Source organism: Octopus sinensis, linkage group LG7, assembly GCF_006345805.1.
Source record: "Octopus sinensis linkage group LG7, ASM634580v1, whole genome shotgun sequence".
Lineage (NCBI taxonomy): Eukaryota > Metazoa > Mollusca > Cephalopoda > Octopoda > Octopodidae > Octopus > Octopus sinensis.
This window is the reverse complement of record NC_043003.1, coordinates 37,922,840-37,939,243: the sequence shown is the minus strand read 5'-3', so window position 1 is coordinate 37,939,243 and position 16,404 is coordinate 37,922,840. Positions and strand designations below refer to the sequence as shown.

The window sequence follows — 16,404 nt, the reverse complement described above, 5'->3', positions numbered from 1 at the left end:
ATGTATGTATGTATCCATCCATCCATCCATCCATCTCTTTGATAGGCAAATAGATACATAGTTAGATGGATTGTATGCATGCATGCATGTCTGTGTAAGGAAGGGTGTGTATATGTGTGTATGCATGCATTGTATTGCTTATTAATAGCTTCTCTCCATCACCTATGTACAGCCCATTCAGTAGGTCGATTCAATAAGTAAGCAGTATTATGTTAGTGATACTAATATTAGTACCAGTGAGATGAACAACAAACAAATGAAACAACAACAACAACAACAACAGTATCATTATGATACCAACGAGTTAGACACTCATTCCCAATGCTCGTAGTCCAGTGATTGTTAAGTTGAGTGGAAAATTGAATTATCTATTGGAAGCAGTGTGTATTTGGTTATGTGTATGTATGACTCTGATGTATGCTGAGTTTGAATGTATGTATGTCAGTGTGTGTGTCTATGTATGTATGTCAGTGTGTGCGTCTATGTATGTATGTCTGTGTATGTCCACGTGTATGAATATATGCATATGTGTGTATAACCCATGCTAGCATGGAAAGCGGACGTTAAACGATGATGATGATGATGATGATGTACAAGTGTAGATGTCTGTGGCTATATTTATATGTACATATATGTGTATATATACATATATATGTGGGTGTATATTTATGTGTATGTATATATGCATCTATCTTTTTATCTGTGTGCCTGAATGTATATATATATATGTATATATGTACATATGTATGTGTATATATATGTGTGTATGTATTTATGTGCATACATATGTTTGAGTGTATGCATGTATATATATATATTGTATGGGTGTGTGGTTAAGAAGCTTGCTTCCCAACCATATACTCCTGGATTCAGTCCCATTGCAAGTGTCTTCCACTATAACCCTAGTTTAACCAAAGCCTTGTGAATGGATTTGGTAGATGAAAACTTAAAGAAGCTTCATTCAGTTAATTTCTTGACCTGACATGCAAAATAAACTGAAATTGAAGTTTATTTCAGTGTTAGATATGTTAACCATTTTGTGACCATATTTTCAGCAAAATACTCAGCCTATATCTCAAATTAAGTTAAAATCTGGAATTAGAGAAGAGTATTGAAGGTCTGTATCAATAACAATAAACCAAAAAGATATGAGTTCATAGATTTTTGATTAATTCAATTGCCATGAGAAGTGGAAAATTTTAACATTTCAGGTCAGTGCCATTCAATAGAGACTTGAAGAAAATGAATTAGTTGTTTGTATGAAATGTTAAATTTTTCTACTCTTGCCAGCAATTGAATTATTTGACATTCCACCAACTCTCCGTTATGCTTAAATTAATTTTGAAAATAAGCAAAAAAAGGATTTAAGAAAATAATTTCTGCATTATTAAGCTTGTAAGAGTGATGGTAGAATCAGTAGACCATCAGAAAATATGCTTCATGGTATTTGTTGTGGTTCTTTGTATATGACGTTCAAATCTTGCTGAGATCAAGTTTGGCTCTTGTCCTTCTGGGCTCAATAAATTGAAGTACCAGTTTACATACAGGGGTTAATGTAATCAACTAATCCCTTCTTGCAAAAAAGTTGCTAACTGTATCTAAACTAGAATTGATTATTAAAACTATATTTGGCATGTAACTTGAAAGGTTTTTTTCATACAGAGAATTATGAAGTTTTAAATTGAAATACATGCACCTTCAAAAACCAGTTTTGTGTCATAGAACCAGTCTCAAACAGATTAGTATAAAAAGGGTTATATTTCCATCGTTAAAGACCCTTTATCATTGATAAAAAGAATTAGCTAATGTTGTCTTTTCCTCACCACATAAGTATTTCTAATTAGAGTTTAGATGTTGACAACATTAAATATGTTGATGAGAATCAGAAAATATTTTAACCCTTAACAGTTACTGACCCTCTATTGAGTTCAAGTGAGACTTAAAATGGAGTACTACTCTCATATCTGGAATAGTGCTGTTGCTACTACACACACATACATCATAAACTGCATCCAGACAAGGGCTGTTTGACTGACTGAAATTCAGTCACAAATGGATATGCTCCAGCCTCTCGCCTACAAGTTTGCTGTCTTTTCAGTCATTACTTCTGTTCCTCAGAGCTGGGTTGTTTTGTACCTTGCCGTTCAGGTTCTTCAGATCCACTCATCTTTCCACCTTTCCTTACTCTTGGTGCTCCCAACCCCTCTGCTGCACACTAACCATTATGCCCAGGTCTTTTTCCTCAGAACTTTGATCCTTCAGAACCTTATCACTCATGTCTTTCCTACAGAGGCAGACCTACAATAGTTTAATAATAATCCTTTCTAATATAAGCACAAGGCCTGGAATTTGCGGGGAAGGGGAATAGTCAATCACATTGACCCCAATACTTGACAGGTACTTCATTTATTGATCCCAAAAGGATGAACGGCAAGGTCAACCTTGACTGAATTTGAACTCAGAATGTAAAGACAGACAAAATGCCACAAGGCATTTAGCCTAGCATGCTAATGATTCTGCCAGCTTACCACCTTAAACAATTTAATAATAATGGAACATTAAAGGCATGAAGCTCACAGATCTTGGTGGGGCCTGCAGAAGTTATGGGCAATGCTTCTTCCTCCAGTCTTATAAAGCCTGAGAAAAAGAAAAAAAGTTACAATCAATTCTCAGAAACACGAAAAAAATTTTTTAAAGACCTTGAACTTTTTTTAAAATTTGTCTTCTATTATAAATTCCATTCACACATATTATGTTGGAATGCATTATTGAAATTTAAATCAATGCCAGTACTTGATCAGTGTTTTTCTTTATTGACCTCATCAGAAAGATGAAAAGCAAAGTTGATGTTGATATTTCAATTCAGATAGTAAGAAGCCATAACTAAATACCACTAGACATTTTATCTGATGCCCCAATGATTTTGCTAATGCACCAATTCTTTTTTTTCTTTTTTTTTTTTTTCATATCTACCTTCAATCTCTAGTCTAGCCTGTTCTTCAGTTATCACAACTCCCTGCTCACCGACAATTAGAACACTTAAATTAGGTCATGCTGTGCTCTCTCTCTCTCTCTCTCAAACACACACAAGCAAAGTTCACCTGCAGAGTATTGAAATCTTGTTAGTCCAGCTTCTGATCTATGAAGCTATATGCCTGTATTGTTTATTAAGAAAATAGATGCACATTTTGATAAAATCTATAAAATAGCTGGTTTGTTTCATACTAAGTCAGTCTTGGTTGCACTACATGGAAATATCAGGTCATCCCATAAATAATGCGTTTTTTTCAATTGCATGAACTAAAAGTCAGAGGGGGACAAAAATACTTGCATCAACTTGCTATAAAAGAACATAGTAATTTTACTTTGTCCTTATTCTTAGTGCAAGTTTTGAAGAGTGCAGTTCGATTTTAACAATTATTTTTTCAAAGCTATCATGGAAGTGACAAAAGAGCATATTTGGCTTTATAAGTTCAATAAAGGTAACAACGCAATGGGAAGTGTGAGGACTATTAATGCAGTATATGGGGATCAGACAATAAGCATAAGCCAGTGTCAATGATGGTTCCAGAAATTCAGAGCCGGAAACTACATCCTAGAAGATGAGCATTGTACTGGAAGATCTGTAGAGCTCAATGAGGATGTCCTGCAAACCATGGTGGAACAAAATCCCACCGTAACTGTTGAGGAACTAGCAGAGAAGCTTGAATTTGGTCATTCAACCGTTCAACCACACCTGCATGCCACCAGAAAAGTCAGAAAATTGGGTCATTGGGTTCCTCACAAACTTTCTGAGTCTAATTGCGCAGAGAGTGAATGCTTGTTCTTCTTTGCTGTCATATCTCACGAATGAACCTTTTTTGGACCAAATAGTGACTGGTGATGAGAAATGTCAAGTGCCAAAGACATTGGGTAGGAGAAACGCCAGCATCCCAGGCTAAAGAATTCTTCACCCACATAAGGTATTATCTGTTTGGTGGGATATGAAAGGTTTAGTCCACTTTGGACTTTTAAACCTAATCCAAATGATAAGAAAGGAGATCTACTGCAAGCAGCTTGAGCAACTTAAATAACTTAAGTCAGTTCTTGAAGGAAAACAACCATCTTTGGTTTCATGATGAAAGGCGTTCTTCCATCAAGATAATGCTCGACCACATACAGCAAGGATGACATTCCAAAGGCTGGAGCAGCTTGAATGGGAAACGATACCCCACCCACCATATTTACCAGACATTACTTCAACTGATTATCATTTATTCTACTGTCTTCAAAATCATTTGGATGGAAAAAATATGAATTATGTAGATGAGGTCAGAACAGTAGTGGAGGAGTATTTTTCATCACGGGCAAGTGAATTTTGGAAGAGGGGCCTTGCAAGTCTATCAGATAGATGGAAGAGCATTGTAGAAAATGAATGAGAATATATTTCAGATTAAAAACGAACTTTGTTTATCTTAATTTTGAAAAATAAAAGAAGTATTAAAAAAAGCTACATTATTTATGGGACAACTCAGTAGTTTTGCAGTGATATGTAAAATATATAACAATAATTGGAATAGTACTGCAATAATAAGTAGAGCAGTTTTGTTGTAAAATGTATTGTAGCAGTGTAGTAATTATGTAGAATGGTACTATAACAATAGGCACCATATTGAGTTCACAACTGAGTTTTTCATTCTTGTTTGAAGCGATTGCACTCAATGCACTGATGCGCTTGGGAAATCACAAATTCTCCATCTCTTCATTTCCCTTCCTTTAGATTATTCAGACATGACAGCTATTTAAGAATTATTTTGTTTTTGTTTCAGTTGTTGTTGCTACGTTTCCTCATAATTTTCTCTTTTTTTTTTAGCAGATGCTATAAAACTTACCATAAATTTATTCCATTATTGATTTATGTCTATCAGAGATGTACTTTGTGTTATCATTTCATTCTGAGACATAAAGTTCATCTTGTTTTAAATGAGTGGATGGTGGATTTAGTTGATCTTCACAATTTTAATTGTTGTTTGGCCCCATGGGTTAGCTATAATCCATGAAACCTCTGATCAAAGATATTATAGCTAGGCATATTTTCTTCTTTTTTTTTTTTTCTCAGGCACAATGTGTCTAGGACTTGGTTATCCAATTGTCATTCCTTTTTGAAGATGGTAAGCCATGATTTTAGAAAGATTTAGCTATTGTTTTCAGCATATAGAAGTTCCCTCATTGACATTGTTGTTTAACACCAGGCCCATTTTGATCCATTGGACTTAGATCAAAGATGTTCCAGTTGTAACCATTGTCTTTTATTTAGATATAAAGTACCTAAATCTACATTATCCAATACATCCTTCCCTTTTTTTAAGGTAGCACACTGTAAGTTGAGGGAGATTTGGCTTCTATTTCTTACAGACTGACTGGCCATGTAGAGGCTCCTACTTTGACTCACACCATCTTAGTATTTCACAATAGAATTGTGAGTAGATCTGATACTGGACTACTGCTTCATAAGTTTTAAGTTTAAATCCATTGCAGAAGTGTAATCAGACAATATATTTAATTCAACTTGCCTAAGTGCATCTAGGTTATTATTTAGCTCCAATTCAGCTCTATAATCAAGGATTGTCTAACCAGGACCATTTTATTTTTTTATGTATATCTAGTAATACTTTGTCCAATATGTCCTTCCTTTTTTCAGCATAGTCGGGTGTGATTTGAAAAGATTTGGTTACTATCTTTAACAAATTGAGTTACCATGGAAAGATTCAGCAATAAATCAGATTGTCAGTGATATTAACTTTTATTACTTACCCATTTGATACAACCCTCTCATGAAAATGGGCAGAGAAAATGGCTGGCTAGCTTGTTGACTTGCTTGTTTTCGGCTTGCTGGTTTGCTGGCTGGTTAGAATCAGATATTGCTCTTTCTGCCTTCTAGAAACTGTTATATATCATACTAATCTGCATTATCATAATCATCATTGTTTTAATGTCCACTTTTCAATGCTCACATTGGTCAGACAGAATTTTTCGAGGCAGATTTTCTGTGGCCAGATGCCCTTCCAGTCACCAACCCTCATCTGTAACATTTCCCCATAAGCAGGCATGTTCCCAAAGAATATGGAAAATGAAAGACATCACTTGCTTGACAGGTCACTCCTTTACAATTATCGCATGATGTCAAGACAAGGAGAAAGTAATACACATGCCTGCATATAGATACATATACATACATGCATACATCCACACATGCACACACACACACATACATGCATGCACACACACGTGCATACATACACACACACACACACAGAGGCTTTTTTCAGTTTTTGTCTACCAAATTCACTCAAAATGCATTGGTCAGCCTAGGGCTGAACAGGGAAGAAAAACTCAGTTGGGATGCCTATTATTATAGTACCATTCTACATAATTACTTCACTGCTACAATACATATTACTACAAAAGTACTCTACTTATTGCTACAGTACTATTTTATTGTAGTTAATCTAGTAGAACTTATCTGTTTGCAATTCAAATGTCAACAATGTTATCTCAATTATTAAACTGAGCAGAATAGCACAGTATCTAAGAGTAAATAGTAAACATGAAGGAAGTTGTTAATCATTGTAAACAGCAATATAGAACTAATTCATGTTCTGTTTGAATATATTACGGAGGGAAATTATTCATGGATGCTGTCTGCTTGAAAAATGATAATATAATGAGGATAGTACTCACATCATCATCATCATCATCATCATTTAACGTCCGCTTTCCATGCTAGCATGGGTTGGACGGTTCAACTGGGGTCTGGGGAGCCCGAAAGCTGCACCAGTCCAGTCAGATCTGGCAGTGTTTCTACAGCTGGATGCCCTTCCTAACGCCAACCACTCCGAGAGTGTAGTCACATTTTTATTTATTTCCCCCTTTTTTTTCTTACTTAGTCATTTGACCACTTGTATTCATAATTTTACTCTTTTCGTCATTTCTCAACTTTCATAACCATAGAGAATAAGCACGAAAATCAAACTGAAAGTAGCAAGTTTGAATTTTGTACCAACCTCTCATTTTGAGGGTTGAATGCTGAGGTTGGCACATTACTGTGCTAGCATTGGGAATTCTATCATCCGATTCAGCCTCCAGTTTTCCATCACTCATGAATATGGCCCTTAAATACTTAAACTTCTCCACTTGTCTCAGTGATGTTCCCATAACCTGCAGAGTATGCAGGGAGGACTTTCTTGGGAGGACCAATTCTCTGGAATATTGTTACTCAACAGGGTGTGTAGTTTAGAGATCAAGGAGTCTCTCCAGGTCAAGCCACATTGAGAGATCACAGCTCCAGTACTATGGACATATGATTAGAATGTTGTTAGAAGAAAATTGCAAGACAAAGTCTTCAAACCAAGCCAACCCGCAGAACACCTAGGGGTAGACCAAGAATGTGATGGTTAGATAACATCTGTAGTCTCAGTTGGTCATGCTTGGGAATTCAGTGGGAAAGTGTAATGGTGGTTGCTTCTGACAAGACTCTATGGAGGAGGTGCCTGAGGACTCTACCGCAACAACCCTCCCATGAGTAATGGGCTAGCTTGTTGGCTTGCTTGCTTGCTGGTTTGCTGGCTTTTTGGCTCACTTGCTTGTTTGCTGGCTGGTTGGGTTGTTAGCTTACTGGTTTGCTTGTTTTGTCCAAGAAAGGAAAGGCAACATTCATGACCTTTTCCAGATTTTCTGAGACAGGATAAAGGAAGCTATCCTCATACCAGAGACCTTCCCAAATGTTTACTGAAGTAAATATTAAAAAGCTTATAAGAAATATTTATGCATCAGAGAACAAAGCAGTGTCATTCAATGATGAATATTATTTTACATAGAACCCAAATTAATTTAAATTGTGACGTGTCTCTTTTGTTGCCTAGATAACCCAATGTGTTACTAAGAGTATTGCCTATGAATGGGCAGCACAATCCTGTTAATACTTGGTAAACCTACATGTGTAATTAATCTCATATTAAGGACTTAGAGGAATTCAAGTCATTAGTAGTTCATTATTAGTCATTATTAGGGTAGTGAGCTAGCAGAATTGTTGGTACTTCAGACAAAAAAAAAAGAAGAAAAGTACCATTTGAGCATTGGGTTTGATGTAATTGACCCACTCCCAACCCACTAAAATTGCTGATCTTATGCCAAAATTTGAGAGAATTATTAGTTCATTTGTTGTTTGCACCATATTTAGTTGATAAGGGAATTTAAGCATATTAAATATTGTTGTTGTTGTTTAGCAACATATCAGTCCTGATTGAGTTCACTTATTATTGAAAGTCATTCCAGTCATGACCATTCTGTCTTTCAGTATATATATATATCAGGGATTACATTGCCAAAGTAACCGTGTGCATTTAAAATAGTAGGGTGTTCATTTGAGGGAAGCTTAACTGCCATTTCTAGTAAAATTGAGTGACCACATATAGCCTTTCTCCTTCTGTAAACAAAAGAGATTACATTGTCAAGTGCCTTTGTTTACGTAAAATAGTAGGGTGTGATTAGCCCTTTAGCATTCAGATTATTCTATCAAATTTAATGTTTATTTATTCACATTGATAAAAATCAGTCATGCATTAGTTTTGAAACCTGAATGGTGCAACTGTTTATTTCTAGAACAATATGGTAGGGTAAGTGTGAGAGACTGGATCTGGCCAGTTTGAAGATAAAACATGTAGAATATTTAGGCCAGATATAGCCAGTTTAAATGCTAAAGTTTTAAAGCTTATGAACGTAGTCATTTGAATGTTGAATAGAATGCTTCACAGTATTTGCTCCGACTTTCCATGCTGTGAGTTCAAATCCCACCAGGTTCAAATTTGGCTTTCTTTCAGGATTGTTAAAAAAAGAACGTATCAATTCAGTACAATGGATTGGTGGAATAGTTAGGGAATCAGGCAAGATGTCTTATGGTATCTGTTATAGCTCTTTGTATTCTAACAACAATACCTACAAAGACACTAATACCAAACTGTATTGGCCCATGTCAACAGCCATCCTTGGATAAACCTACCTTAGTAGGGTTGAGAGAGGACACTTATCTGCATGCTCAATTGCTAGTCTTCCTTGGCAAAATGTCTTGCCTTAGTCTGCACACACATGTGCAGATGCATGGTCAACATTGATTAACAGAGGCTTTACAGGATGTGATCTGAAGGAAATTTGATTGCTATTTCTAGTAGTTAAGTGACCATGTATAGGCTTCCTCACTGGCTGGTGAGCAGTGGCTGAATAACATTCAGATTATTTTGTATGCAATGCTTATTTTTTTTATATTGTTTTGAATTAATCAAGTATTCTCTCACACCTCCAAGATTGTCATAGTGTAATCATCTATTTTTAGAATGACATTGTAGGGTAGGTGTGAGAGGCTGGATCTGGTCAGTTGGAGCATAAAACAGGTAAAATACTTGGGTTGGATATGGTTGGTTTAAATTCTAAAACATTAAAGTACTGGACTACTAATTGTCATAAGTTATGTGCCACAGGTGTTGCTCCATTCTGGTCTTATCTATAATGGCTAAACCAAACAAATCAACAGAAATTAAAGAAATGGTATTGAAGAGATCAAAATTATTTGGTTGTCTTGGGTGTCTGGCAAAGATTGAATGTATTTCAAAAGTTTACTACTGACCACTAACTGAACAGAAAGACTTGTTGTTGTTATTTAACCTCGGGTCATCCTTAATGATGCAGTAATATGAACAATAGCATTCTCTTCAAGATTATCTATTGTTCATCTATGATTACAATGGTTTCATGGCTTTTCCACTCCTGACTCATTTGTCTCTCCTCTTATCACTCAAATTGTGTTTCCCCTTCCCAGCCCAACCAGACACTATACTAACCATTATTTTCACTCCTTCTCTGGATAACAGCTCTTGGGAATTCCATCCCTGCTCAAGATTTTGCTACAGCAGTTTAGAGGAACATTAATTTTATCAACATTACTGGCCTCAGAGTGCCTGTGGAGGCCATAAACAGAGCCCCTTTCTCCAGATTAAATCTTATCCTGTTTGAAAGAGAGTTGGATGTGAATTGTAAATAGATTTTGCAGCCGTTTCTAGCAGGTCAAGAGACCGCATAAAGGTTTCTTTGTTGCCTCAACAAAACATTGCTTATAATGCTTTGTCAAGCCTTAGCGGCAGGGAAAACCCATAGAAGGTAAAGTAGTAACGTATTAGGATGTGGCATATATAGTTTTGGAGCAAATTATGGTCAAAGAGATTTGTATGTTGTCCAGTTCCATCACCACCACCTGGCCCTTAAAATATAGTCTGTTGTAAGTATTTATACTAGGATCCTTGTCTGAGGATAACCACTAAGTTGTAGTTTCTTCTTATCTTTCCCACTTCTATTAATATTAGGGGCCATGCAAAAGATCACGGGAGCAGCCTGTCTTCTTCTGACTGAGACATAAAAGAAAACCCACCAAAATGGTAGCATTGTTAGAAACAGTAATGGACAGCATTTAATGTCTGTTTTCCATGCTGGCATTGTGTGTGTGTGTAAAATAAGGAATGGCACTGGACCCCTCCATATTTAATGTCCTTTCACATCTTTCTTCTGTATTGTTAGTCATCCCTCCTGCTCTTCCAGGTCATCCCTTTCTGTCATCCACATTCTCTCTCTCTCTCACATACACACACACACACATACATGCACAGTTGCTCATCCCTGTTTTTATGCATCACTCACTGACATTCTCTCTCAATCCTTCACCAGTGCTCATCATCATTGCAATCTATTACATTACTCCCTCTCTCACATTACTCCCTTCCTTATCACTTTATCACACCTTGTTGATCATCCATGCCATAAAATCCATCCATGCCAAAAATGGAACATACAAGCGAGATTTGTTCCCAACCCATCTACAAAGGGAATAATTGTGAATAAGAATTTGCTCATACTATGATGACCCATCCAAACTCTACCAGCACAGAAAACAGGCATAAAATTTTGATCATGGTATCTATAATCTACATATAATGATAACCTACTCTTTGCTGATAACCTTCGTTTCATGATAATGCACATGTTTATGGTTTGGCTGTGAATAAATGCACAAGTCAGTTGTAGAGGAATCAGTCTGAAAGTCTCTGAGGCTATGATACTTATGATAATGATATTGGATTGAGCAAATCTATGATCATAGGTATCCCAGCCATGACTGTTTTGTCTTTCTGGGATTACGTTATCCAATGTGTCCGTTTTTTGTTCAAGAAGGTGAAGTCTGGCTTGCTATTTGTAGCAGGTTCTCTTGTTAAGTAATTTGCAATGTTGTTATTTTACATGTATGAGACATGTAACGTTTTTAGTAGACACAATAGTCAGCTTCTACATGGATTTTCCATAAAAATTCTGACCATTTGGTGGATTAGACAGATTGCTTTCATTACCATTGCTGTACAAGCCTGTACAATGGAGTATTCATACTATGTTATATGAATACTCTATTGTACTCAGGCTATATTGTTCAATAGAAGATTCATATAATAGATTATGAATACTCTATTGTACTGTTGAGTATTCATTTTCCATTGGGAAGTTGCAAGCAGTTTGATCAATTAGATATATATCTTTTGCATAAATAGAAATGTCTTCTCCAAAGGCAAGCTTACATTGGACTGATAAGGAGCAAGCAGGCTGGAAGACAAACTGCTTAAGAAACATTTTTGACAACTAAGAATTCTTATATTATAATTGTAAAATATAAATCAGAACAATGAAGTTCACACACTGTTCCTTTGAAACATGGAAATTTTACTAATGTATATAATCATCATCATCATCATAACCATACTAGTGACCATTATCTTAAGGTATCTTCCCACATGTTTAAGTATATCACTTGTTGTGTATAAATAGCTTATATCAAATGATAACCTACATTACAAAAAACAGTTCAGGTCTCCTAACATATATTTTAGAAAGCAACTATTCATATCAGTTGCCTGTATTTCATGTAAATGGTTTTTTGCTATTTTTCATGAAATATAGTGGTACTGTTATGATCTTACAGCTTTTAGGGTTCTCTGTCATACAAATTTAGGCTTGTTTACTTTACTATAAGCCTGTTTGATCTAAGACTTCAGTCTATAACTTATTGTTTGAAATTGTGTAATGTGTTAGACAACTATTTTCAGAGCTGGTACAGACTTTTTTTCATGTTGTTGTTGTTGTTGTTGCTTAGCCTTGATCCAATGTAACTATTGCTGTCTTGAACATGCAGTCTTATTTTATTCTCAGGATTAGACTGCATTATCAAATGTTGTTGTTGTTTCATCCTTTAGAAGGAACATTTGTTTGTTCCTTCTCGAGCCATGCCTGGCTCATAAGGGCCGGTTTCCTTGGCGTATAAGTTCCTCACCTGGACCGGACGTCAGTCCGTCGCAGGTGAGCTACAAGATGCAGGAGGAAAGAGTGAGGAAAAGTTGTGGTGAAAGAGTTAGCAGAAGTTCACCATTACCTTCTGCCAGAGCCGCGTGGAGCTTAGGTGTTTCACTCATAAACACACACATCGCTCAGTCTGAGATTCGAATCCATGATCCTTTGACCGCGAGTCCACTGCTCTAACGACTAGGCCATGTGCCTCCACATTATCAAATGTGTCATACCATTTTTCTAAGGCAACAGGGTATGGTCTGAGGGACATTTGGAGCTATCTCCATCTCGTTAAAGACTCCTTCAATGGCTTAAGTTCCCTTAAGTAATAAGAAAATGTATTAGGATCTTCTGGGCATAGGTATTCATCTAACCTATGCTACCACATAAAATGAGCAAATGAACGAGAACACACACATACACATACACACAGGTATGCATCCACAAACAAACAAAACAGGAAACTGGAAATTTTTTGGTATTATTTATTTGCCATTACATATGTTTCATTTGCTAATAGGAATTACAGTTTGTCTCTGCATGTGTGTATATATATATATATACACAACTATAAGAGAGAATCCACTATGTGGACGCTGATTCTCTCTTATAGTTGTGTATTAATAATATTTACTGAATCCCAGTCTTTTATACGCTAGGCCACTTGGTGTTTTAATTGGTGTTATTAAATTAATATCCAATTTTTTCACCCTTATTTTGACTTAATTATATATATATATATATATTATATATATATATATATATATATATATATATATATATATATAATATATATATATATATATATATATATATTTGTATATGTGTATGTATATGTACATGTACATTTGTCTGTGTATGTATATATATGTATATGCGTATATGTATGCATGCATATGTATATATATATATATGTATGTATGTTTGTGTTTGTGTATATGTGTGTGTGTGCATGTATGTCAGCACGTGTGTGTGACCCTTCCTTCACTGGGGCTGTCTGTGCTGCTCCTGATTACTGTCTAAATATAAACACTTCGTCCAAACATAAAATTTGTATTATTTAATTTCTGTCTGAAGAATTTCCAATAGGAAATTTCTTAAATGTCTATTTAACATGTAAAACTGTTAATTCCGATTAGTAAATGCAATACTTGTGATGGTTTCCAATTTCCTATTAATGTTATACAATAACCCTACAAATGATATTTCCATAATTCTCAATTTTAATATGTATATTGAACTAACATACAGCAGCAAGTGGGACTATATATTGGATTGTAGTGATGGAATACACAGATGTGCTTTAAGAGGAAACAGCTGGATTTGCCCTAACTACCTACATTATATATATATATATATATATACTTCTAATATAAGGATAGAATTTTTAAAAAAGATTTTATCAGTGGCCAGCATATATATATATATATATATATATATATATATATATATATATATATTTATGAAGGCGCATGGCTTAGTGGTTAGAGCGTCAAGTTTACGATCATGAGGTTGTGAGTTCAAATCCTGGACCGGGCTGCATGTTGTGTTCTTGAGCAAGACACTTATTTCACGTTGCTCCAGTTCACTCAGCTGTAGAAATGAGTTGCGATGTCACAGGTGCCAAGCTGTATAGGCTGTTGCCTTTTCCTTGGATAACACTGGTGGTGTGGAGAGGAGAGGCTGGTATGCATGGGTGACTGCTGATCTTCCATAAAGAACCTGGCCCGGACTTGTGCTTGGGAGAGTAACTTTCTAAGTTCAATCCCACGGTCAGTCATGACCGAAGGGGGTCTCAGCATATATATATATATATATATAATATATATATATATATATATATATATAGTACAAAGTAAGATAGGGGTTATGAGGGTAACCCACTATGGGATATCAGTTATCCAATATACTGCTGGTGAAGCACCCAAATGCCAAATACATAAATGCTTATAATTGCAATGCAATTAATTCATCTATTGTATCGGATGGGCGAAGGTAAAATATTTTACCATATATATATATATATATATATATACATATTTATAACTGGCGCTTCTTCAGTTATGATAACAAGTGTTCCAGTCGATTAACGGAACAGCCTGCTTGTGAAATGAACATGCAAGTGGCTGAACACCCTAATAGAAATGTGTATCCTTAATGTAGTTCTCAGGGAGATTGAGCATGACAAAGAATGTGGTAAAGCTGGCCCTTTTAAATGTAGGTACTACTCATTTTTGTCAGCTGAGTAGACTGGAGCAGTAAAATAGTGTCTGCACTACTGGGTATCGAACTCTCAGCCTTACAATTATGAGCTGAATACCCTAACCACTAAGCCATGCTTGTTCACATATATACACATGCATACACACACACACATATATGTATATATGTACATGTGTGTGTTTTAAGATGCCATCTAATGAGATGGGTCATTATCAATATAATATGTACTAATTATTGATGATAAACTATTGTAATGATTGTAATGATAGAATTGCTTTCTGATTATTTTAAACTATGTATGTGTGAGTGTGTATGTGTGTGGTTATTCTTGTAAACTCTCTGTGTGTGTGAATAGGTTGTTTGAGTTGTTTCTAAGTATGCATACACTCGCACACACATACCAAAATAGTTGGTGTATTGTTAGCTACATTAGAATTCAAGTTCTCTGTTTGGTTGCCAACCAGTCTATTCAGAATCTTGTGAAGTTAGAGCTTCTAATGCATTAACAGGGTCCCACATGTCTGTCTTTACTGTTTGACTCCATGACTCCACCTGAGTTCTACATTGTAACCGGATTTAATTGTAAAACAGATAGAGCATGCCACACATAATTCTACTACAATCCAGATAACTTATTGATGACTTCTGTTTCATGGCTTAGTGATGATTCATTTGCTAAAAAGGTTAAAATGATTTCTCATAATATAAAGGACTTTACTCCACCACATTCCTCTCTTGTTTTTGACTATGTCTTGAGCCATTTCTATGACAGATTTCATTACCTACAATTGTATGACCCTTATATATAATGCAGGCTCTATCTTCCACAGACTTTTTCATAAAGAACAGGTTTTATTTCATATTCTCTTTGTATATTCATAAACCTGAAACTTGTTTATATATAAAGCATTCTTATGTCAAAATATTTTTTTTCTCTTAATTAGGTTGGACGTTGAACCGAAAGACAAGTTTTCGCTATGACAGCCCTATTTTCCTCCTTGGAGAACATTATCATAGAAGACATGATGGTAACTTATTAATTCTCATTTATTTTAATTCTTTCTCTTTTTGAATGGTGACTCATTTTTTTTATTTACTGTTGATGTTGCTGTTGTTTTGGTATAGCCCATGATGAGGTCTGTCAGAAAAGACCTAGCATGACCATCCCTACCTCTTCCTGGCACAATACATCATAGATCACATTAAACAATGTGTCTTTCTTTTTCACGATAATAGGATGTCATTTGACAACAATTTGGCTTCTATTTCTTGCAGACTTAACAACCATGTAGGGCATCATGTGTGTAAGTGAGATTATTCAGTTATAATATAATGCTTATTTATTCATATCCTTTTGGGTTAATCATGCATTATCTCATAGCTTTGAGATTCAATGAAGTGATTGTTTACTCTTAGTATGATATTGTATAATAGCTGTTAGAAACTGGATTTGACCAGTTTAAACATAAAACAAGTAGTATGTTTTAGCTGGATATGGCTGTCTTAGATGCTGAAGGATTAAAGTTCAGAGGAGGAAGATCGTGAATTCAATCCCTCTATAGTCTTTGTATTGTGTCTCTGCCCAAAACTCATTAATAATTCTGGTTGCCTAAACCTGACTGACAAACAAATTCTGGTTATTTTATTCAATGTAGGCCAGTCAGTCCCAAAATGTTTTTTGGTTCCAGTCCAATGCTGATCAAGCGGACCTGTAATACAGCTGAGATTATTCCATATTTTGGTGAATGATGGGTATATAGGTTTGCATTA

At 35.4% G+C, this 16,404-nt stretch overlaps 1 protein-coding gene across 1 annotated transcript in view; it reads left to right on the top strand.

Moving 5' to 3' along the window:
• Nucleotides 1-16,404, top strand: part of LOC115214275 (flocculation protein FLO11) — an 85,014-nt gene that overhangs the window by 45,185 nt on the left and 23,425 nt on the right. Inside the window, exon 2 of the mRNA XM_029783420.2 lies at nucleotides 15,579-15,662. Coding sequence (XP_029639280.1) covers nucleotides 15,579-15,662 — 84 coding nt within the window. The remainder of the gene's footprint in view (nucleotides 1-15,578; nucleotides 15,663-16,404) is intronic.